Source organism: Chroicocephalus ridibundus, chromosome 8, assembly GCF_963924245.1.
Source record: "Chroicocephalus ridibundus chromosome 8, bChrRid1.1, whole genome shotgun sequence".
NCBI classification, from domain to species: domain Eukaryota; kingdom Metazoa; phylum Chordata; class Aves; order Charadriiformes; family Laridae; genus Chroicocephalus; species Chroicocephalus ridibundus.
The window spans coordinates 50,245,680-50,270,875 of NC_086291.1; the positions used below are offsets into that span (position 1 = coordinate 50,245,680).

The 25,196-nt window shown below is 54.8% G+C and overlaps 1 protein-coding gene across 2 annotated transcripts in view; it reads right to left on the minus strand.

Annotated features, from left to right (window-relative positions):
* Positions 1–17,493, minus strand: part of PRKCB (protein kinase C beta) — a 137,556-nt gene extending 120,063 nt beyond the window's left edge. The window contains exons 1-2 of one of the 2 annotated variants that reach the window (XM_063344486.1): positions 17,139–17,492; positions 16,739–16,770 (exon numbers count right to left, since the gene is read on the minus strand). In XM_063344486.1, coding sequence (XP_063200556.1) covers positions 16,739–16,770; positions 17,139–17,482 — 376 coding nt within the window. In that variant the 5' untranslated portion in view covers positions 17,483–17,492. Of the gene's footprint in view, positions 1–16,738; positions 16,771–17,138 lie in introns of both variants that reach the window. The other variant, XM_063344485.1, reaches the window with a different exon arrangement.
* Positions 17,494–25,196: the final 7,703 nt, after the last annotated feature.

Sequence of the window (25,196 nt, forward strand, 5' to 3'; positions counted from 1 at the left end):
GCGACCACCTCAAAGCACATACCCTGCGGGGCCAAGGTGCGCACACCTCAGGTCTGGCCGGAGCCCACCAGCATTTTCCTTTGCGAACTGCCATTCCTAAAGCCAAAAGCTTTAGCGCCCCAAACAAGTCAGCAGTGAGCTGACAGCTATTATTTTAGGAGTCTCCATATGGACCCATCGCAGCATCTTGCAGCTCTAATTTAGGGCACCGACTGACTTGGAGTGGATGGCTGCTTCCATGTTTCCACCCCCCAGGGCTACGGAACGACGGAGCATTTCCCAGCGGCGCGGTGCTGCGAGTGCTCTGGACCCCGCGCACCCCATTTGTTAAATGCAAGGGCCTGCAGAAAGAAAAGATGAAAAGAAAAACGCTGCCGAAGAACGTACGTCCCAAAAACATATTCAAGGAATGAGTTTCTTTAGGGGAGGAGACCGTTACGGGGAGCATGCCTTCGGCACCCACACAGGACCACAGCACCCTTTTGGAGGGAGAAGATACTTCTTGCTCCTACATGGAATGAGGTTTGCCGTCACACACATCACCCATGCCAAAGGCAAGAAGGGGAACTGAAAGGGCACGGGCAGCACAAGAGCTCGCCGTACAGCGGGAACGTCCCCCCTCCGCAGCCACACACGCGCCGGGGGAGAAGCGCCACGAGCAGACCGAGAGCTCTGAGCCCATCGTGTCCCCACAGCAGCTTTGCCACCCGCGCAGCGCCGAGGTGCAGCCTGCGGGTACAGCCGCAGTAGCCGAGACCTCGGCTGGAGTCCCCCCGTACCGGCTCACGTTGGCCATCCTGCACCGAGGATGCTGGCCAGCAAGGGACAAGCATCACCGGCCACTTGATGTTGAGGAAAGGACCCTGCAAGAGAGCAATGGCCACCCAGGCAGCCAAACACCCCCGAGGGGGCCGAGGAGCTCTCGTCGGCAGCGCTGTCACAGCCAGGAGACATCTGACAGCACCGCCCTGCCCCGCTTCAGCGGCGAGCGATGCAAACTGGTCCCACTGCCCTGCCAGGGCGACGCTCCTGCTGTCACCCACACCAGTCCCTGTGCCCGAAGGCTCCATGGGGGCACCGGCCTCTGTCCCCCTGCCCCAGGCGCTGCTTTCCACACTAACCAGTTGCAGCCAGCACCACCATCCAACTGGGGCCACTGCGTTTTCCCCGAGCAGCCCAGCTCAGGGGCGAGGACGGGAGCACATCCTGACCCCCTGGCAGCCCTTCGCCTCCCCCTTCAGAAGTGACCAGATCGGCCACGTTATTTTGAACCCTCTCTAAACGCTGACATACCACTCCTTACTCACATGATTTTCCTCTCGCTTTTTAAAGAAGTATTCTTGTTTCACTCTGACATGGTGGAAGAAAAACTACAGCCAAGCAGGCGGCGCTAAGGGAGGAACTTGCAGCCGAGCGGCAGAGTGTGAAGCACCCAGCTGCCGAGGCACCCGATTCAGGAATAAGATAAGCTGCTGCACCCCCACAGCAAGGAAGGGGCCCCCAATGCTGCCAGACAGGTTCTGGGGAAGCACCAGGGCCGGGGGGCGGTTGGGGGGGATGCAGGGCAGCATCAGGAAAGGATGTGCAGCTTTAGAATCCCCACAGCCCAGGAGAAGGTCTAGAAAAGGGCAAGATGAACAAAATTACGAAGTTGCTTCCCCATGGAGAACGATGGAGCGGGCTGCAAGCCCACAACCCGGAGGTGGGACAGATGATGGAGGACACCGTAAAGCCTACAGAACCCGAGCTGGCGTTGCAGGGGTGAGGACCGGCTGCTCTGCCCCTCCCAGGGCGACAGCCAGAGGCTGTCAAACGAAGCCAGCAATAGCAAGGGCAAAAGAGGAGAAGAGAGGTGGCAGTTCAGGCCGTGGGAGAGCCGAGAGCCCCTCGCCTGCGCAGGTCACCTCTGCAGCCCTCGAGAGTCAGGGGAGCAGCGGAGCCACGGCACGAGCAGCACCGAGCCACCAGAGCACAAGCTCTACGGCATCGAGTTCATTTTGGCGGCCCTGAAGCGGAGCACCTGAAAGGCGATTCGCAGGTAACCGCTGGATTCGGTATTCCTTTACAAGAATCCCAGCCTTATAATTTCTGAAATTAGAAAGGCAGTTGTTCTACCGTGATCTAAAATAGAAGTTTTTGTCACAAATTACTGGCTTTCACTCCCCTCATACCTGAGCTTAAACTGAAACTTAAATGGAAATTTACAGGAGAATGAGAAAGTGAGTCAGTCTGCCCTTCCCAACAGTCGTTTATTTTCATCCTCTTGGACTCAGGTAATAGTAACACCAGAGAAATTAAGTTTCTTCCAAATCTACAAAACCCAGAATGGGGGAGGCGGTTTTGGAAGGGAACCTCGCCGTGCCACGGGCCACCAGCAGCACTGGGGACTGGCCGCCAGTCGGGGATGCCGTGCCTTGGCGCCTGTCCCCGTTCAGGCAAGCGCCCCCGGGAGGCAGGGACAGCTTCTCGCTCCGTCCCACCTCCCGCGAGACCTGTCCCTCCACCCAACGGCAAGGAGGTACAGGCAACACATTTTGTCACAGCGCTATTATCCCATTTTTCCTGCCCGCACAAGCAAGCTGCTCTCGTACCAGCTTGGGGAAATGGCTAAAACCGATCTAAAAGATAAGACTCTTGCCTAGCAATTCGCTACTTGGGCCAAACCGTAGCCAGGTGAAGGCAGAAGGAGCTTTGTCTTCTGAAGCGTGGCACACTGAGGCCAAAACAGCTGGAGATTTCAGACTTGCACTAGGGAAAGGAACAGCAACCACTTCAGCAAAGCCTTAGGTCAAAGAAAAGAAGGTCCTCTGGTGATGCGGAGCAGAAAGATGCCCACAGAAAGGCTCCCCATCAAGCTGAGGAGGAAAGCCAGCCCCAGGTTCTCCATGGCTGAGCAGGGGGTCCCAAGGACAGCCCATGAGCCCCCTTGCCCGCTCCTGCTGCTTTCCCCAGAGCAAACAGCTGGAGAGACGGTTGCCCCTGCCCTGCGTCCAGCCCTGGTGACAGGGCCACTGCCTTCAAACACCCGACCTGTGGAAGTCAGACACTGTCCTCATCTGTTGGGTAACGCCGACGCGGAGAGTCTGGAGCAACAGCCCCAAGGTTACAGAGGTTTGTTCTCTTTTTGGCACCCCAACCCTCAGCGCCGTCTTGTGCAAGCCGACAAACACGGGCAGAAACAAAAGTTTCCAAGAACGTATTTCAAAGCACCTCGTTTTCAATAGCAGCAGAGCCAAGGCTCAGAGAACATGCTGCAAAGCTGCCTACCCCGCTACACGTCTCCTGGGTATTCGGGTCAACAGAGGGACTGCTGCTAGAGAATAAAAAAAAATAAAAATATCCTTCTAGGTATATAACAAGGGAGAATTTAATTCTCCTCCAAGGTTGAGAGAAGCAAGCCATTTGTCACGCAGTATTTGATGACAGTACTTGTCCACAGCCCAGACAAGCATTCGCTTCCCTTACGGCAGAGCGACAGCAGCAAACAAAGGAATTCAAACTCCCAAACTGCTTGGCACCGAGACAGATATTCATACGGTTTCAGAGATGGAAGAAATTTGAACTACAGTTTGAAGTTATTTTAGAAAAATTCTCTACGCGGGTTTAAGTACTCAACCAAAATGCAAATCACCATCATGGTTTCCTAAGCAAATGAGCTATTGTTACATTTTTTCCAGTCCAGCAGCATCTTGCTCTGAAGATCTAATAGCAGCCCTACTGAGCAGCAGCTAATTAATGCCTTTCCTCCTGCCAAAACCCCAGATTCAAAGTCTCTAAATGACCCAGTAAGTGAGACTTTTTCCACCTCAGAAGCCCTAGGAGACTCTAGGTCAGAAGCTCTGCTCTTACCGCCGCCGTGGCCGTACATCTGCCGTGCCCTAGCCACCGATGGGCACAGGTAACACGGACAGATACCTGGCTCCTCCCCCTGCTGCTCCAAGCCATGTGGTGGAAGAGCACGGGTTCAAAGACATCTTTCCAACCGGCATCCCACCCTCTGCAGCTTTTCCTGCAAGGCTCCACAGCTCCCAGCAGCAGCCCCGCTCCCCAGGCTGATGGGCATCCTTCAACCCATCCTAAGCGTGGCGGCACGGAGTGGCTCCAGGCACCTGGAGAGACCTGGAAGCAACCCCAGGAAACTTGATGGTGAAGCAAGAGCTTCGCTGTTTCAGCACAAGTTCTCTTCCAGCAGGCAGCCGCCATGGCGCAGGGCATGGGCTCTCCCCCTCCAACTGGGAGGAGATGGCATCAAGGAGGCGACATGATGGTAGAAGGCTTCTGGGACAGAGATCTGCTGGCCTCCAAAGAGGACGGCTCACAGGATGAGCTGCCAGGCCATGAGCGCGTAGATACGGATGTTCGAGGCAGGGAAAACCCCCAGAAGCAAACTCCAAAATCAGCTTCTTGGCTGCCACGAAGGTCACTTTGCTTTACCCAGGAGAACAGCTCGCCGCTGTTACAGACCTACAAGCCTCATTTCCAGAAGAGCCTGGCCCTGAGGCACCTCTCCATCAAAGACAAACGAGTAAGACAAATTTGGAAGTTAATGGACTGAGCTATTGGAGACGGTCCTTAGATGCATGATCACACAAATGTGAATTAGCTCAGTTTCACAGCCATTCCCGGGGCAGAAAGCAGCAGAATCTCCGGTGGCAGGCTGGGGTGGGGGGCAGGCAGCAAGGTGACCTGCTCAGCCCTTCTCTCCCCTCACGTGCAGAGATGTCCCCTCTCGGCAGCTCTGCCAGCCTCAGGAACCCTCTCCACTGGCAATTACAGCTGTTGCACCAGAGGGCACTTTGCTCTGATCGGTCCCCACAATGCCCCCCCCAAAAGCGAGTTGTTCCAACAAACCCTTCAGAAACGAAGCAAACGTGGAGAATTCCAGCCTCTCCCTTAAAGGCTGTTTTCCCAAAGCAGCCCGTGAGGCAGCAAAACCCAAAGCCTGTAACAAAGCCAATCCCCGTCGCGACGACAAGGCAAAGGTTGCTCCACAGCAAAGACGGTGTCCAGCTCTGGAGAGCCTATAAATAACCCCTTTGGGGGATTATTTCGAGCTGTGCATAAATCTTCCATCAGTACGGGAATGGTGACCGTGCATAGACTTATCCTGAGCGATAGCGACTGCTGGGGACCGGGGGGCTCCGGCATGGGGACCGAGGCTGAAGGCAGCAAGCACCACCAGCTCACCGGCACGACCCAGCTCTACCTTCTGCTGCTGGATGGGGAAGATGCCTCTGTGTCAGAGACCAGGGACACGGGTTGCACCCTTTTTATCGCTTAGGCAGTCTTTCTCCCTCTTGGCTACTCTAGGTTCATGGCAAACTATGGAGTATTTCCAAATATTTTTCCTAAGGCAAGCTAAAGTTGAAGTATTTAGTGTAACGAACGCAAAGAAAGAAAAAAAAACCTAAAAACAAATTACTCAGCCACTTGGGGTAGGCACAATATTAACAATCTTGACAAGCACCATCATTTTGCTTACAAGGCAAGTGTTAACGGTCCCCGCCAAGTAACACACGGAGATGTAATGATCTCTGAATCAGCCTCTCTCCAAACCATCGCACTGATAAAGGCAACAGATCTGGAGACATGGTAAATAATGACTTTGCACTGCGTCAGGAGCTAATCCACTCAGTGATGCAAATTAAATTCGTGGGCCACTTCCCCCTCACTCCAGCTTCTTAGTGATATTATAAAACAATCTTCGTACTGGCTCCTGACTTCATAGCTATGTCACCCAGCAAAGTTGCCTTAAGCCATTCAGGAGAACCAGGGCGACTTTCACTCCTCTTCACAACCTCGCTTTCTCATTCTTCTGCTATAATTGGAAACCATGAAAATGCATTCGTTCATGTGCTGAGAGTGTCAACTATTAAATGTGCTTGCTGTTCAGACCGTCAGAATAAAGGTATTTAGCTGTTCTCTCCAAAGGTGAAGCTATTACTGTTGCATCATTTCACATGGCAACAGAAGACGGGGAGGAATCTACCAGCATGATCAGCTAGAACGCACCAGCGTCACAGCACGAGGAAGAAGAGGAGCGGCTGAAGGCTGAGATTCAGGCATCCGACTCTTTTTTAGCTTCCCCGCTGCTGACTAAATACCAAGTGTAGGAAGACCAGAGCAGAACTGCGGGAGACTGAAGTATTAAAACACGACCCCCAACCGAGAACAGAGGCAGAGCCCCCCGCCAAAGCAGCCAGATACTGCCATCGCCCTCGAGAGCGGGCGTCCTTGCCCACCTCGCTCTGCTCTCCATGCCCGTCCTCGGCAACGCTGCTGCACCAGCGGCTACGGGCCCTGCTCCAGCCCAGCTGCTCCCAAGACCTCCCTGCAGAGCCACCGATTAGCCCCCCATTTCCCCCAACCACCCCCGCAAAAAAAATTCACCTGTTTTTTCGTTTTGTTTTTTGTTTTTTGTTTTTTTTTTTTTTTTGGGGGGGGGGGGGGAGGGGGGTGTTGGGGGTTTTTTTGGTTTTTTTTTTTTTTTTTTTCTTCCCCCTCCTGCTTGGAGCTAGAAGGGTTTTCTTGCTCAGAAGATTGCTCTGGGGAACGAGCGCTTCTACCTGAAGAAAGAAGTTCGCAGTAGACTGACCCTCTGGAGAAACACAGATTTCCCTGGATGCAAAAGAGCCAATTTAAGGGGAGTTGTGCCACAACGAGTCCCAAGTTAGCAAGTCCAGTAACTTGCATGTACTGGAGCCTATTAATATTGGGTGTCTTGGCAGGCATCGCCTGTCCAGCTAGGATTAGCAGCGAGTATATTCTGCTTGTCATATTTAAACAAGATGTATAAATCCGGCACAAAAGCAAGACCTAATATGGAAGCAAATTATTTAAACCGACAAGATGCACCTCAAATGCATGAGATAGTCAGCAATCAATGCACGTCAGCTGGGGCAGGAAGACTTGCGCTCCTGCGCTGCAGAAGTTAAACTCTGAAAGCAAGAGGCTGATGAGGTCACAAGGTGGTTACCCCAAACACTTGCCGATTCAAGTACCATACTAGAAAAAGGGTTTGTTGTTTTTTTTGTTGTTTCTTTGGTTTGTTTGTTGGGTTTGTTTGGTTTTTTTTCACATGATGGGAAGAGCAGGACAGCTATAAACAGCTGAGGAAGTCAGCCCAAATTCCCTCAAAAGCAAACAGCTTGAGCAGAGCCGCAATTATGCCCCAGGTCAACTATGAGCCACAAAGAGTTGGCCAGCCAACGCGCCTGCTTCCCAACCTCGCACGCCATCCCCGTCAGCCCGCGAGCATCCCCCCCTCGGCTGAGACACGCCAGCCCATAGACACTGTGCAGGCAGCTCAGCCGCGCCGGAGAAGCGGCGAGGGAAAAAAGAATCACATCTTCATCTAAACAGCATTTATCAGCACCTAAGAGCAGAGCAACGATTGCCACAGCCCAGGTCTGCCCAGCCTTGGACAGCTTCCAGAGAGAGAAGCGCTCGGTAAACAAGAAGAGAAAGTCACCGGCTTCCAGTAACCTCTTCGCAGGAAGATGACGCCGAGCCCTATTCCAGCCTGCGACGAGCCTTAAAGCGCAGATGACAACGGCTGCGGGGGAACCGTCCTGAAGCCGTTTACGTGCTGCAGACCAGCGTGGGGCCAGCAGACGCTGCCCATGGCTGCCAGCAGATGCTGAGCCCAACAGCAGCGGCAGCAGGCAGCTTCGGCTGCGCGGGGATGCTGCGGGAGCAGAGCTGTCATGTTTCATGAAATGCATTTCCTTTCACGGGGAACCAGGATCCGCCGTCGGAAGCCGTGGTGAGGGCTGACTTGCTGCGTAACGTGTGCCCCTGCAAGGACTAGTCCCGCTTCCTCCCCTATCCATGAACAGTTAAATAATCCTGAACAGGAGGGGGGGAAAAAAAAAAAAACAAAACCCCACAACACCACAAAGAACTGCTGCTTGCAAGTTATTGTTTTAGTTATACAGAATTCAGGTGGCCTACTCATAAGGAGAACATCTTAGTTTATTTTATTTTTCCAATGGAGGCTGGTCCAAGAACAGGACTGATAAATCACTCGCAGCCTATACTAAGGTAATCAGAACAGAGAGCACAGTGGTGCTAACACAAAACAGCCATGGACATGCCCCTCTCCTCGAGGCACAGCCTGCATCATCGGCACACCAGGGCCGTGCACCCACCACAGCACCAGGAATCCCCAATTCCTGCTGCTCCCCGAGGAAGGCAAGGTTTTTGCTCGACCCTCTTCGCCTCGCCAGCTACAAACCCACAGAAGTGCTTCTCAGAGGGCAGCAGGTTGTTTAGGAGGCAATGGCTTCCAGCCATCTCCGTGCATGGCACTGGGGCCGACCAGAACTGAGCACAGAAAAGCCAAAGAAGTGACCTCCGAATGGGAGAAAAGCTGCTTGGCCAGAGCCATCCCTTCAGAGAATGGCCGGGGTTGGAAGGGACCTCTGGAGACCATCTAGTCCAACCCCTGCCAGAGCAGGGTCACCCAGAGCAGGTGGCACAGGAACGCGTCCAGGCGGGGTTGGAATGTCTCCAGAGACGGAGACTCCACCACCTCCCTGGGCAGCCTGTGCCAGGGCTCTGCCACCCTCAGGGTAAAGAAGTTCCTCCTCATGTTGAGATGGAATTTCCCGTGTTCCAGTTTGTGCCCACTGCCCCTTGTCCTGTCCCCGGGCACCACCGAAAAGAGCCTGGCCCAATCCTCTTGACACCTGCCCTTTAGATACTGAAAAGCATTGATGAGGTCCCCTCTCAGTCTTCTCTTCTCCAGGCTGAACAGGCCCAGGTCCCTCAGCCTCTCCTCATCAGAGAGATGCTCCAGTCCCTCGATTGTAGCCCTCCGCTGGACTCTTTCCAGCGGTTCCTTCTCTTCCCTGAACTGGGGAGCCCAGAACTGGACACAGCACTCCAGTTGTGGCCTCACCAGGGCAGAGTAGAGGGGGAGGATGACCTCCCTTGACCTGCTGGCCATGCTCTTTTTAGGCTACCGTTGGCCTTCAGCTGTTTCAGTGGAGCCTGGGCCACATGCAGCAGGAGGAGGAGCAGGGCAGCGCGCACCGGGGGTCCTCAGCGCAGGCAGCTCCCCCGGCTCAGCTCGAGGACCACGGGGGGACCAGTGGCAGTGACTCACTGCAGTCAAAGCCCTTTGCTGCCCCGCAGCCCTCAGCTCCTTGGGAAGGGACACAGCCATCCCCTGGGAGAGACCCCGCAGGAATCCCTGTCACCCCAGTAAAGCCAGCCAAGCACTCGGTGCTTCTATCCTTGCACAGCATCGGGAGCAACTCTCCCCAGGAGCAGCTCGTGGCTGGGAACGCTGCCTTCCCGGGAAGGGTTACAGCCAGCACAGCTACTTATGGGAATTGCTTCTGCTGAATACGAAGCATTTGGCTGCTACCGAGCGCCACACAACCAGAGCTTTCTTCTCATCTCCCCCACCCCTCCTGTGGCTTTTGTGGAAAAACTGACTTTTCGGTGACGGGTGCTGCAGGCTGGCAGGGCCGGGCCAGCCAGGGTCAAGTCTCTCCTGGTGAGAGCCTCTTCTCTGCTGGGGCAATAGCACCTGTGCTTGGGAAGGAAGCACCCCCGACACTCGCCCTGACGGGGCTGAAAAGCTTCGGGGAGGTTTTCATCTCCATCCGCTGGGTCACTGCCTGCGGGACTACAGCATTTACTGCATCCATTTTACATCTCTGCTGGCACCATCACCCCTCTGCCTCGAGGGACTCCTGGCCAAGGCACAGCGGTCACCAACACCGACCCAGCCCTGGCTGGCGGGATTGTGGGATGGGGAAGGCAGCCCCGAGCCGACATACCTGCCTCCAGGGGAGACAAACCCTTTTTGTCCTTTCCCCAAGGAACCTGAAACCCAAGGGATAGCCCTCGTTTCTAGACATCCTACCCCCTTCTCTCTGCTTAGATACAAGATTCCAGCGCAATCCCTTACCCTGGGGAGTCCTTGCAGGGCTCCGAGTGGCTCTGGCTCCAGCAAGAGTTTCTGCCAAAACTCGAGGTACGGGGCAATGCCAACCCACAGGGCGAACAAATCCTCTGCTGTGCTTTGTCTTCTACACCATCATTTGAAAAGCCTGGAGGGTCTGCAGAACACTTTGCACTCTCTCCTCCCTCCTCCCCTTGCCCAGCTCTCAGGGACACCGCGAGCATCGGTCATCAGCACAGCGAAGGGTATTTGCGCCGGCAACACACAAAGCGACACCAGAACACAGCAATGGAAACCCAAGGCTGCACCCAGGATCACTGCACAAGGACTCCTGCTTTTTTGGTTTTGTTCCTATTGCCTTTTTCAAAGGGCTTGTTCTTATCAACCTGTCTTGGGTTGCAGCCCTTGAAGAACGTGAGGAACACGCTGCCCAGAAGGCCTACAGCTACCCTTCCCCTACAGGGAGCTCGTTACTCACCTTTTCTAAATGGCTCTAATTTACGGACCTTCGGAATAATGATTCACGAAGCCATGCTAGAGGAATTAATTGCACAGCACTGCAAACGCCCTCCACCACTGCTCCGTGCTGACCTTCATGCTGGAGCCTTACCACAGGCATAAAAAGGTGACCAGCCCACGGCCGGACTCTGGCAGGTCCAGAGCTCCGTTTGTGTTCATGTACAGCACTAATCCCCTGCCCAGCTGGCTTCTGCAGGAAAAAATCCACCCAAACAGTTCTCTTGGGCAAAATCCCATCCCACCCACCATTATAAGCATCCCTTCTCGTTACCCCACACGCGTTTGATTCAGACCAGGGGATGGCACTTCAACGCTCCCCTTCCGATCATACGCTTTATAATGACGTCTTCCAAGCAGCTCTGCCCTGAACTAAATCATGGGCACAGCTAGAACTTAATTTCTTAGTCACTGTGATTCTGCAACTTATTTGCTGATAAACCCGAAGGGGGGACTGGATGGCATTGATGAGTGTCTCAAGCATTTTTAGATTTTTTGCCTTTTCAAATGCAGCCAGAAGAACGAGGGGCCGTGTTTGCTGGCTGGGAGGGCGGCAGCCCACCAGAAGGGCCCGTGCAGCTCCTCTGGCTTGAGTTTCTAGCTCAACCCCACCTCCTGTTCTACACCAGATACCAAGGTCTTGCTGCGTTTCGCAGCCCCAGCATCTCGCCGAGACAGGTGAGCGTCCGCCCACAACTTACTGCTCGCCTGAGGATGCCCTGCACCCCCTTCCAGCAGCCCTGCGCTGTAGGAATTTGTCGGATCACATGCCTGTGAGCGAGCAGACATACAGAAATGCCTGGACTGTTTGCTGAGAAGTCTCCTTAGAGACAGTTCAGGCATTAAATTCCCCTGGAAGACTGAATAACCAGAGAATAATCACGGCAGAGGCTCGTATACTGGGGTGGTTTAAACTCTTCAGTGGAGTCACAGCTGACAGACACCAGCTAGACATGACAGAAACCCTCCTGCCACCCCCAAGGCACCCAAACACCCCCCTGGGGCCGGATCCGAGACCCTCTGCCCAGCTTCCTATTGCTGACACCGGTCAGTGACATATACCCCAGGAAGGAAACAGCCCGCCCCATTATCAAAGTCTAACATCGTTTTAGGATGATGGCTATCTCGGGAGATAAGAAAGAAAAATCTACCGTGCTCAGTGCAAAGGGGGAGGGAAAAGAGAAACCACTTCCACTGAGAAACTCAAATGAGCCGTTCTGCGCTGTAAGGGGACACTAACGGGGCTTAACGTATCAAGTGATCCCTGCTGAACCCAATAGTCACAGCCCCTGCGCTGAAAAGAGCCTTCTGCAGTTCCAGATTTCCTTCCAAAACACATTTCCTTCCCCAGCTGCTCTTCCAAGCTGCAGGAATCTAGTGCGGGAAAGAGCAGGATCCAGGAAACCAGCTCAGGCTACAGCCCTTAAAACTAGCCTTTGGAGGAGACACCATCCTTCGGACCAGAAGGCGAAGGAGCACGTCTTCCCATTTTCCCCCGTCAACTCTGTTTTTATTCGCAGTTCTGCGGAACCACAGACCATCTGGTGTGGGCCGGGAGGGACCAGACCCACTTCTCCTTTCTATTTCCACCTGCTCGGCCAGAGGACCCGGCTCCCACCACCCCAGGATCCACCATGGCGAATTGTATTACCACGGCAAGGCCCACAAGGGGAGGGAAAAAAAAAAAAAACCTCCAAAATTATGTTTCCAATTTCTGCAGCATTATATAATTAGCATCGTTTGTGCTGCAAAAAGTAATTGCAGTAACATTTTTAATTAGTCTATTTGAACACTAACATTTCTCCAGCGTGCATAATATGTCGACGCGAAATTACTAGGTTTGAGGCAACTCCGAATGATTGGAGTTTTGTTTTGCTTTTGTTTCTCACTTGCTTCGATACAAGTCAATAAGAGCGTGCGCTCAACGCCGGCGTGAAGTTAATGGCGACAACCCAAACCCCACAGCAGCGGCAGCAGCATCACCACGAGCTGCAGCGAAGCCCAGAGCTGTTACGGGTTTCGCTTCCGTCTGGAGGGCGGCGAAGAGGTGGGGGAAGGAAGGGTGGGTTTTGAAGGCAGACAGCAAGAGAGAAACACGGGCTTGCAAGGTAAGGCCCATCCGACATTTTTCCAGCCGCTTCGTTCTGGTATCAAAGGTTGAACCGTGAAAGCACAAAATTAAATGAGAGCATTGGATTTGGAGGACCAGGGGGGAATAAAACCTGGAAGAAGGAATTATATTTGGTATGAAGTTTGGAAAGAGATTAGATCTGAAGAGTATCTTTGCTTACTGAGTCATAACCAGGGGTAAGTAATAAACGTTTTCTCCAGAAAAGTTACTGCATGAGATCTAAGCATCCATTGCTAAATGATGTTTTTTCCCGCCCCCCGCCCTTCTCCTCTTAAGGAATCAACGTTCTTCTTTCCAAGATCTTTTCGACTTACTCTGTTCACGTGAAAGCTGTAACAGATGCAGGTTATTTTTTGCTCCGAGGTGAGAATCACGTTACATGGCTCTCGACCTCGACGTGAGCAACCTCTTCCCCCTGCTGCGCCCCAGCCCGGAGCCCTGCCCGGCCGCTGCGCTGGCGACCCCGCGTTAAACAAACCCCGCTCTCGGTGAGGTGCCCCCCTCCCCAAACCTCCAAAACAGCCGGTACCCTGGTCTGCGGAGGGATTGAGCGCCGCTTGGACAGCAGGAGAAAGATACCCCAGGGATGGCAAAGAGGAAACACGAGCAGAAAAGATGAAGAGAAAGCTGCCAGTTCCCAGAAAGCCGCATATTCCGAGAACGAGACCAAGAATTTCACTCTCGACAGCTTTCAAACCAGTTCCCTTTCCTTCACCATCCTCAAAGCACTTCCTAAGTTAGGGGAACCGAGACAGCAAAGCCATCGGCTGTAACTTAGCTACATGTCGTTCCTTCACCAAGAGAGCCTGCAGATAACGAGATGCTGCTCTCTCCCTCCTCATATATTCCCTGGTAATGGTATCGGACAGATGGAAACCCAGGAAGGGGAGAACACGTACACCCCTTTCTCTTTGTTATTTATGAGTTCACATGAGAGCTCGCATACCTTCCAGCTACAACAGAGCGTTATAACAGAGTCGGAAAGCCCCCTCTGTACCGCGGGCTGACACCCAGCCAGTGCACGTCCAGCTTCCCCCAGGAAGGGTCCATCTTTCTGGCAGCTCCAGGCACATCCACAGCACTTCAGTCCTCCGACACCCACGATATATCGCTATTTTTTTGTTCACCTGCAAGAAGCAGCCCAGCTCCTCAGGGCCGCCCGCGCACAGCCGGACTCCTGCTGCCCAGCACCAAAGTGCTTCCTGGCTCTGAAGAAAGATATTAGCCCAGGAAGTCTCAAGATGCATACAAAGATAAGAAGGAGATTGTATGCAAGGATAAGAAGCAGATTAGCAAGCAATTAAGCGGCATTTGTGGTATCCATTAGTATTTCAAGCTACAAAGAGTCAGTTTCTGCTAACTTCCTGCCAAAAGTCACAAGTAATGAGCTAATTAACAATCTAATTATTGCAAATGCCCTAGAAAGAAATCAGGGCACAGGTGAAAGCCTACTTAAAGCAAGCCCAGCAGTAGGAAACCACTCAGAAACGAGATGGGCATGTTCCTTAGCTACATTTCCAGTCATCCCACTGAACAACAGGATAAAATAGTCGGGGAAGTTCTTAAAGTTGAATTAAAGCTGCATTCAATCAAGGGAGAGCTAAACACTCCGACCAAAGCTTACTGCAAGCCCTGTAGAGCTGAAGAAAAAGAGCCCCTAAACAAAAGCTAGCCCTGAGGGCTTTTCCTTCCCTGTAAATCGGACTTATTTACCAAGTTCAACATCAGCCACGGCACACCGTGTGGGGCACAAACCCAAAGCCTAGAGCTTCTCGCCAACCAGAGCGGGACCCAGCACTACGATGGTGCAATAGCTCAATAGCTCTGGGAGCAGGAGCATCGCGCGGTGCCAGCCGTGGCACTCCGAGCTCTCCCTCCCGGAGCCGCCCGGGGTAGCCGTGATTTCAAAGCAGATGGCAGGCAGTAGCGACTTCTAGCTCGTGCTCGGCTTTCCGACCTGGAAGCATTCTGCATGGAGACACGGCGTGCCTTCCACTGTAGGGTACCAACCGCACGGTGCTTCGCTGTAATGAGGATGACACCCACATCCCACCTCACTAATGGGAGAGCTTTCACCCAGGGACCTCCCGGAAGGGGACAGATGCGAAAATCCACAGAAGGTCATTGATTTTTAGGAAAGTATTTGGGGTAAAGATTGGTCTGTTTTACGTACTGCAGTCTGTAAAATTTCCTGTTGCGATACAGTAATGCGGTTTTCATGACTGTAATACCAGAATAACCGGGAAAGTGGTTTCTTAAGGCAGAAAGGTATGTTATAGAGCAGTCACACACCTTTGGAGACATCACCGAGCACAGCGTGCTTCTGGCAATCATCCTGGTGTTACTGCAGCCTCGAAAGGGCTCCTGCTCCAAGAACCACAGCACAGGACCACACTGTTTAACTAGTTGGTTAACTAGGGTCTCCCCACCTGGAGGCCAATTGCTGTGAGTTGGCAAGGCTGAGACCACCTTCACGGGTCCCATTTACTGACCTCACACTGAAGAGTGATTTAATACTGGTTAAAAACATTTAAGGATAAAGCGTGAAGCAAGTGCGCAATTACAGGTTTGTACAATAGTTTCTAACGGCTGGAAGAGACTTAAAAAGGCTCAAATTATCTGATACCAAATGCTATAAGTAGAACTCAAAGCACTACACGTGATATAGGAAGAAAGAAAAACCCTGCCACGCCAGCGGATGAGCCCCACTAGCCTTTTCCAACACACTTCAAATTTCAGGGGCATCATGTTTGCACAAATACACCTGGCATGACACTGCCTGCACCGTAAGGAAAGTCAGAGAATTAACGGCTGGGAAAACCTGGGAAGACCCACAGTAAGAGAGAGAAGCTGCGCAGAACTCCCCTGAGTAACATGACCTAACTGCCCATGTATGAAACCTCAGGTACCAGGGGAAGCCATGACCTTGAGTAACACCACTGGGACATGTGTTGGTCCCCACATCTGTTTTCCGCCGCTTGCCAACACCAGCCCAGGCCTTTAGGTGGGGGGTTGGGAGGCAGCAGGGAAGACGCTTTTGGTATTTTAAGGCTCTGCTCCTAAGGCAAGCATTAAGGATGAGCGGCAGCACCGTTTAGACTGGGCTAGACTTAAACCACTTGTACCAGTGTCTGCAGAGATGCTCCTGAGAGCACCCAAGAGAAAACCCTCCCGCCTGCAGCCGCCCCAGCTGGCGGCCACAGCGCAGGCAGAGCTGCCCTCCGGGACTCGGACCCACCGCGGCACCTCCAGTTTTGATTCTGTGCCACACCATAACCCAGCGGGGGCTGTTTTCTCCTTCAGATACAATGAAGGCTGCCAAGACGAGCTGTTCTTCAGATATCAGAGCTACACAGCGGTTTTATTCCTGTGCAAAATACCTCAGCTTGGGATTCAGCCACCAGCCAAAATAAAACTCTGCCAAAATTATTCATAAGAGCAAAATTTCACTGCCAGCAAGTGCAAGCACCAGCCCTGTTTGAATCCCGAGCCCAGACCTTAACCTCACACAGGTGTGACCCACACCATCGCGGCCAGGATTAGCTGGGCTACCTGTGAGCATCTGCAGCCTGCAGTTAGGGCAGCTAAACGAGCACCAAGCAACCAGATAAAGCCCAGTTAATTCATCCTAATTTCCTGAGGGGACATTGTAAATCCCTGAAGAGCCCCTCCAGAATCCCAGCATTACCAGAACAAAGAATTCTGGTTGTAGTAACCCAGAAGCTACTGCAACATATTTTGTTATAAAGCCTCATTTTTCCCCAGCAACACAACTAAGCCATTCAAGTTCCTCCAGACTGCATAGTTACAGCATCGGACTGCCACCGAGCCAGCACGCAGCCTGTTTGCCATTAGAACACATGTTTTCATGTTAAGTACATTAAAAACAATAAACTTCCCTCTGCCTTTTTCGGGGGGATTTATCTGAAGAGTTGGGCATTTATCTCCGCTACCGAAAACCCAACAGGCTTAAAGCACCGACCAGTTGCTCGGTTGATTAAAAATATGACTAAGCTGCTTCCCCGGCCTGGGCACGGCGGTTCCCGGGGGGATGCTGCCCGCCAGCCCCAGCAGCGATGCTCCACGGGCGGCTCCGCGGTCCCGAGCGTGGGGGACGGTCCCTGTCCCCCCCCACTTCCCCGACCCCTCCATTCCCCGGGCAGCGCGACACTCACCTTGACACTGGAAGCCCTGCTTGCCGAAGCCCCTGCGGGAGAGAGAGGCGGCGTGAGGCACCGGCACCGCAGCGCAACGATCCTGCCCGGTGTCGCCGGCGGGTGCCCGGGAGCAGCGGGCACCGTGAGGGGACAGAGGAGGGGGGGAGCCAGGCCGGGAGGGGGTGCCCAGAGGAAGGCAAAGGGGAGTCCCGCTGGGCTGAGCGCCGCGAGGCCGGGTGAGGATGGGTGTCCCGCCGGGTCGGGGGTCCCGCAGCGGGTGAGGGGGGGTCCCGCCGGGTCGGGTCCCGGGGCAGGTGAGGGGGGGTCCCGCCAGGCTGGGGGTCCCGAAGGTGGCGGTGCCGGCTCGGCATCGGCCCGGGGGAGGGGGGTTGGTGGGGGGGAAGGGGAGGTCGCTCACCAGATGAAGTCGGTGCAGTGGCTGCAGAAGGTAGGCTGCTTGAAGAACCGCGCCGTGAACTTGTGGTTCTTCACCTCGTGGACGTTCTTCTGCCGCAGGGCGCCTTTGCGGGCGAAGCGCACCGGGCCCTCCTCGCCCTCGGGGCCCGGCGCCGCCGGCGGCTCAGCCATGCTCTGCGGGGGCTGCCGGCCGCCGGCCGGGTTCGGCCCGGCCCGGTGTGGCCGGGTTCGGCCCGGCGCGGTCCGTCGGCTGCAGCTGGGGCCGGGGCTCGGCTGCGCGCGGCACCTCTGGCCGCAGCTGGCGGGAGGCACCGACAGACACCCGGCGGCGCCCCGCCCCCTCATCTACATATCGCTTCCGCCCCGCCTCCTCATCTGCATAGAAAACCACGCCCCCCGCTCGCGCCCCTCGGCCGTAGCCCCGCCCTTCTGCTTTGCATGCTGATTTGCATAGCGCCCCGCCGTGGGGGCGCGGCGGGCGGGGCCGGGTGAAGCTCCGCCCACGCGCCTCATTTGCATACAGCACCTGCATCCCCGCGCCCGTGCTGCGGCGGGGACCCCGGCCGGGCGGGGGACAGCGGGAGGACACCGGCCTGGGGCATCGTCCTCACCCATCGCCACTGCTGCCCGAGCAGGCGGGGTGGGGAGACGAGCAGGAGTCGGGGGGAAGAGGGGGGAATAAGTAATAATAATGATGGCGATAATAAGAGTAAAAAAGGAAAAAACAGGTAAACCCTGTCATCAGGTCAGTCGTGGGGGGCGTCTGCGCTGAACGGAAAATGCTCACTGCAGGACCGGCAGCGAGAATGACAGCTTTTCCCAAACTCCCTCAGGACTCCGAGGCCTTCCCAATGTTAAGGCCAGAGTTCTTTTGCTCTACCCTGATTTTCTGCGCAACACAAGTCAGCAGCAGGAGCCGTGAGTTTAGAGGGGATCCAGGCTGGGGCTCCGGCAGACGCAGAGGAGGGCACGGCCCGGTGCCTGGCCGGGTGCTGGGGGTGACAGTGGCTTCGGGGAGCAGGAATGCAGCAGGGCCACCCCCCCCCGAGACAGGCCAGCGCTCACACAGGGACAAGGGATGCAAAGCCGACCAGCGCAGAAATCCTCTCAGAAGGTTTTTTTTGAACTAGGAGTTCAAATAATGACCTTCTTTTACCCAACTCACTGAAAATACCTCAGCCGACTAGCACGGAGGAGTTTTCAAACCGCATTTGCCACTCATCTTTCTTGCTACCTGCCGGCATTCACGGACACTGAAAATCAGATCTGTCCCACTGTGACATCCAGGTCTCCCTATGCCAGCCCGATGCTGCATCGTGCCTGGTTTGGGAGCGGAGGCAGTGAAAATTCACATCAAAACGGGAGACCACTTTAATTGAAACATAATAATGAAAACATTTCTGTGAACAACCGGTCTTTCTGAATTCTCATTTGTGGGATTTAATTCTGGCTCTGCAGCCATGTGATCATTTTCCTTCTGGGGACCGAGACTGTCCCTGCTCCGCTGCGATCCAGCCCTCCATCCTACAGGCTCTTTCTCTGAAGAATGCCCCTTGAGCTCTGTGGAATTAAACGCCAGGGAGGCTTACCAGAAATAGGCCCAGAGCTGTTATTACGCGGCTGCTTTAACGGGTTCATTACAATAATAAAACGTAACTGACCTGTCCTGCTGATGTCGTCTTTCCATAAACAGACAGGATTGTTACTAACACCCAGCACCATGCGATTTTAATGCTAAGAAGGAGAAATAAATGGCAGGCATCCCCCCTCGTGCTGCGCTTGTGCCATGAGGAAATGAAGGGGAACCTTCCCGCAGCTTCCTGCGGCGTGCCAGAGAAAGCGGGGGCCGAAGGTGGTGCTTTTTCTCCCCGTCGCCGTGCCAGCCCATGCTGCAGGGTGTCTTCTGCCTTGGGAGCGGGGCCCTATTCACTGCTAGTTTGCACATGGAAATCTTTGCAACAGAAATAACTCCTCCGGCATGCGAAGGAATGAGAGTAATAATGAAAATAATAACGGGTCATTTTGATTCCTTTCCTGTGTACTTTCGCGAAGGCGAGTGCTGTATTACCCTAAGTGCATGCTGCACTTAACGTGTAGCCATGCTAGGCTGAATTCTTCTCATTTTAATTGCAAACTCGGGGCTTTGCCTGTTTCTTCTTTGTTGTTCTTTTACTGTATGTACCCATTTTCCAAACACAGCCCGCAATAGCTGCTGCATATGAAACCCAGCGGCAGCAGAAACCACTGAGAATATGTCTTTAATTTCCCCCTATAAGTATTGATAATCATGTTAGTATTCACGCGCAAGCTTTTTTCACTCTGCTGGGCCAAGAAGTACAAAAGCCAGGTACAGTTCTTGCTCTCAGGAGGTTGTTTTCTTTTTTCCTTATTTTACCACTTCCATTATTTGGCACGCTCGGAGCCATCTCATATTAAAGGCAGGATTTTTCAAGACCACGTTAATTTTCATGGGAGCTGCGTATCCAGATCCCCTCAGCACTTTGAAACGTCAGGCTGAACATCCTAGCAGCTCCTTCCTCTGAGGAAATTGTTATATTTATTAATGCAAGTAAAGTCCCCACAGGTGCGATGAGAGGACTAACACACAAACAACTCTGAACCGGCGCTCTCAGGGGAGCGCAGTGCGTGGAGCAGAGGGGAAATCAGCCCAATTCATTCCTGTTTCCATAAAAGTGTGGGTTCTGTATCACATTTCCCCCTCCATCGGCTCCTGCCATCAGAGCACGGCACTGAAACCCAACCGGTGTTACGGGCAAATGGGGGTCTCCTTTCCCTGCCTGCAGCTGCCCGGTACCTCCACGGAGCTCAGTGCTGTGAAACCCAGGCTCGCTTTACCCGTGGGCTCTGTGCCCCCCCTCCGCTGCCGGGGGGTGGGAGAGCAGCCCCGCAGCCGCAGGAGATGCGCAGACAACGGGTGCAGGAGCAGGCTCCCATAGAGACATGATTCACATCCTGAGGAAGGGACCTCATCCTCCCACCAGGCAACCGAGAAGCTGCTTTGTGGAAGGGAAGGCGCCGGAGTGCACGGCAGGGGCTGCCGCTCGCTGCGGGAAACGTGTGAGCGGAGCGCCTGGCGTGAGCCTGCGGGGTTGGGCTCGCAGGAGAGAAGTAACACAAGCCCTTTCCACCGAAAACCCCGAACCGCGACTAACAAAGTGCAGGGGTTCAGCTCAGAAACCTGCTGCAATTTCACAGCCTGGTGTGTTGCAGCAAGGCACGCTGCGACGTGCCCGCGTTGCAGCTCCAGCCCCGCAGGGACTCGCTCTGCACCAGAGCGGGGGGAAATCGGCCCCAAAGTCCAGCAGAGAGGCAGCATCCCAAAAGACAAGGTCAATTCTCCTCGTTTCCCAAGCAAGCTCTGCCTCCACGCGTGCCGGAGCCCCTCACACTGCTGGCATGGCCGGGATGTGCGCAGGAGCTGCCGTCCTGGAGCAGCGGCTTGCGTGGGAGCGCAGGGGTGCTCCTGGCAAGCACACTGCAGCCTCCAGCCTTGCATCAATGTGAGGATGCTACTCCCTTGGTGCCCACATTGGCTTTCTCTAAAGAATTCAAAGAAGCTGGAGAACAGATTTTCTCTTTTTTTTTTTTTTTTTTTTTCCTTCAGCATTTCTTTCTTAGGGACCTAAATCCGCCACAGGAAACAGGTGGAGGAAGAGTCAAACTCTAATTAAATATAAAGGTGTCTCAGCAGTGCTCAGCGGCCTCCGCCTCCGTTTGCGGATGCCGTCTTGCCTTCCCCCAGCAAGCCAGGAGGGCCAAGGCGGGGACAGGGGCCCTGGAGCAGGGATGGGATACCCTGGAGCAGGGACCTGCTGTGCCCTCCCTACAGCAAGCGCTCTGCGAGCAGCAAGTCTTGGCTCTGGCCTTTACACCGTGCATCTCCCCGTGCCTCCTTGCAGCTCTGCGGTGCTCGTGTGAAGCTTTCTGAGGATGCGCCCGCGCGCGCTTAGAGCTCACAGGAGTGGCAGGTGGGATGCAGGCGGGATGCAGGCGGGATGCATCCTGGGAGGGGTCACCCAGGGCTTGGGGGTGCACACTGAGGCAGCAGCACCGCTCCTTTGGGTCCAGAAGATACAAGTAAAGCTTTACAAACTTTCCCCAAAAATGTTCTTTCCAGGAAAGGGCGGATCCACACACACACCCCCCATTTTCTTCTTTCTTTGGAGGAAAGCCCTGGTCCCACCAAAGTTTGGAAAAGCTTCTCGTTGCTCACGGGAGTTGATCCTTCAGGCCCCGTGGCAGAGGCTGCCCCGGCGGTACCCGGAGGGCAGTGCAGCCGCACTAACACCGCATCGTGGGGCAGAGCCAAAGCTGGAGCATCCCCAGCCATGCTGCTGCTCAGGGCAGCGCTGGCCCCACTGTCACCTCTTGGGGAGGGGGGTTCTGTCCCGGGCCCTGTGGGGCACTGGGGACGGAGGGGGAGACAAGCAGGCCCCCCCCCCCCAGCAGGGTGGCTTCAGCTGCGCTGGTTTTTCCCTTTCTGCTTTCACAGTTTTTGCATGTTTCATGTCCTCCGTGCAGAGAGGACGGAGTGAGGAAGAGAGAAGCTGTGTTCATGTGAGGAGAGACCTAGTTACACACCCACCGGAGGCAAGAGCATCCTTCGCTGCCGTGTCCTGTGTGAAAACAAAGCAGCCCTGAGCGTTTCATAAACCCTCGCGAGTGGCCGGTGATGGGGAGAGCCGCAGCGGCACAGCCGGGCGGCGATGCTCGGCTGGAACAGTCGCTGCTGCAATCTCCGACGCAAAAAGCAATCGTTTTCATTTACCTCCACCCCACTTTTTTAGCAGCCTTGATTTGATCCGGCAGCGCAGATGCCGAATGGCTGCCTGCTCTGGGTCGGTGTGGATGTGCTGGAGGGGAATCAAACGGGGCTGCCGCTGAGGGCACCGGGACCACCACCTGCAGCAGTGGGGCTGCTGGGCAACACTGCAGGCTCCAGCTGGCCACAGCCCAGCAGAGCCCCTCTGCTCGCCCAGGGCGGGTTTCAAACACAGGGAGTAGAGACACCCGAGTATCCCAGGCAGTGAGGAGGAAACCCTGGGCAAAGAGAGCAAATAAATGTTACCCCTGATGGTTCCCAGAGCGCAGGTTATTGGGCTGGCAGAGAGCTGGCATGTACTGACCCCCTGCACAGCCATCCCGGGGCAGGAGGGCACCGGCAAGTGAAGGGGCTGCGGTAAAAAAATGGTAGTAAAATGGTAGTTAAACGGTAATTAAACAGGGCTCCATCCACCCCAAGTTCCTCTGCCCAGGGCAGAGCAGGCAAGAGAGCATCTCCCCATCACACCACAGAACACAATTTCCCACAGAAGCAGAGCTCGTGCCCCATTTCCAGGCTCCCGGATGGTCTGTGCTCCTTTATCCGGGAGTCACGGGCATCCAAGAGCAGTTCCCGGCGGGAAGCTGCCAGGCTTTGAGGGGCAGTGGGGCAGAGCCCGAGGAACAAGCCGGTTCCTGGCTCAGCGTGAAGACTTGCAGTGCCTGGTGGCCAGGGCTCGTGTAAATGTATTGCTGTTTTACAGGCCCACCGTTTCTTCCATCCCTCCTCAAGGCAGAGCAGGCTGCAGATGAATAGATGAGACGAGCAGCCTGTGTCTTTCATTGCCCTGCGGCGATAAACCCTCCACTCGCTCCGGCAAAGGGCACAGGCACCAAACCTGCCAAAAAGCTGCGGGAACGGAGTGCTCCAGACCTGCGCGCACGGAAAGCGCAGTCGCACGTCAGGTACTCGCGTGGTTCGGCACAACACAAACATGGTTAGGCTATTTAAATATTTCATATTCCTGTCTGCTGGCTTTCAGGGAGAACAAATTAATTCCGTTTCATGTACCCAGAAATGGCCCACATCAAACCGCCCTCCCGCACAGTTGGTTAAACAAAGTTAGTGGTAAAATCCTTGGGGTTTTGCTGCTTTTTTCCAAAACCATTTGATTGATAAGTGGCTCTCACGTCCTACGACTCTGAGATAGGAAGCGGTCATTGCTTCTTGCTATTGATCCAAACTGGTGGGGATTTCCCGCTGCTTTCCAAGCTGGCTTAGCGCACCGGTGAGTTCGGTGTGGCGGGGGGAGCCGGAGCGGCACTGCCACCTCCACTTGTCTCACCGGTGTGCAAAGGGCAGCTCCGGGCCCAGCACAGCCAGGCAGCAGCATTCGGAGTTACGGACTGCCTTACATTTTTCTGCTGGATTATAAAAGCGAGACCCAAATTGAACAGCAACGTGACCAAGCTGTAAGTGATGTGCCGGAGCTGATGCACGGCCGCTTTCCCATCCAGCTGCATTAATGCAGTCCCTGCACCCACACCTGCCACCCTCCTGGCCAAATACCTGTTCATCCCTCTCCCTTTCCTAGCATCAGTCTTGTCTGGGGATTAAGGCCAGCTCTGGAGGCGGAGCAGAGGGGGAGCAGAAGTGCAGCCCACCCACCAGCTTCGCTCACCTGCCTTCTCTGGGATACAAAATAGTTCTGCTTGTGCCATGGCAAACTCCAGCTGCCATCCCCCATGAACCGGATTTCTCTGCAGCGCTCCTCCTCATACGGGGTGGCTGGTTTTATGGTTTTATATACTCCTTCATCACATCGCTCAGAAAAATCATCTGATCGTGAAGTTATTCACCCAGCCCTGCAAGGAGCTCCATTTAAATAACAATGAGGCTCAGTTACAGGCGGCAGGGCTGATCCCGGCGCACAATGACTTCTTCATTAAGCTTTGCCTCTGAGGGCTTTCCTCACAGCTGAGCCATTAACCTCTTCCCTTACAGCCACTCTCTCTGAGCCGGAAAAACCCTGGGCCCGCAGAACCAAACGCACCCTGCTGCGGGTCAGGGCTGCACCAGGGGATGCTCCAGAGCCTGTTTCTTCCAGAATGCTGTCACCTGGGTGCCTTAAATCCCAGGAGGTGGAAATCCTCAGATAGACGTTCCTATGATGGCATTGGCCTTTGTCCACCCCCAGCTTATCCTGGCATCGCTGCTGGCATGCCCTGAGCATGTAAATCCCTTCACACAGACGCTTCACAGAAAATCAGGTGGCTTTCCCTGCTCCTTCGCTCCAAGCGAGCACGAGTCTCCTTTGGCTTGTACCGCTGGAGCATCGCGCTCGTACTCTGCTCCCTTTCCCCCAGCAGCTCTGCTCCTGGGCCTCCATCTCTCCAGCTTCTCCGGTCATTTCCCAGCAAAAACAAGCCTGGGATAAAGCACAGATCTCCCATTAGCGCAGGGTGGGGTTTGCCTTTTCTCACCACTTTTATCTCGTCTTATTTTCCGCCGGAGATTATTCCAGCTTGAAGGCGAGCACACAGGCAAGAGATGAGGGCCAGCGTGCTGGGGTCCTGCCTCGCTGTCCCCTGATGTTCCGGTTGCCACACTCCCTGACCCTGCAGCTGGTGGAGGAGAGGTGCAGGGGAGGCTCATGCGGGATTTGCAGCTGGAGATGTGGATTTCCCTCCTCCTTCCCCTTGTCCATGGCACTCTCCTGCCTGGTGTTTCTGTCTTCTCCGTGGGCTCAGCCTCGAAAGCCCAGGCGCACACACGCACGCCCTCCGCCACGCAGCGCTGCTACCGGCAAAGGCCGTGGATGCCACCGCTCAGATGCCACCAACCCTTTCCCTGGGTGCTGCGCCTGCCAGGGCGGAGGAGCCTGGCTGTGCCCACCCCAGGTGACACGTCCCCCCCACCACTGGTGGCTGCTGAGCTCCGTATCCTTACGCGCAGGTTCGTGTTACCAGAGCATCACTGATGAGCTGCGATAGCCACGGCCCGGGTGTCTCGCCTTCCTCCCAAGGAGCGATGACCCCAGGAGCCTGTCCACAGCTTTACCACCCACATTGCTGCCATCTTCAGCTGTGGCATCGCACCCCCGCAGCTCGGTTATTCCTCTCCAGCCCCATTCCCTCCGGCAGCACCATTGCAGGCGAGCGAGCTCCTGTTTGTGACAGCTTCGGGTCTCCAGCGCCAGAGCTGCAGACAAACTGGTCTGCTCCGCAGGGCGTGGAGCATCGTGGGACCCCACGGTACCACTCAGACCACAAACAT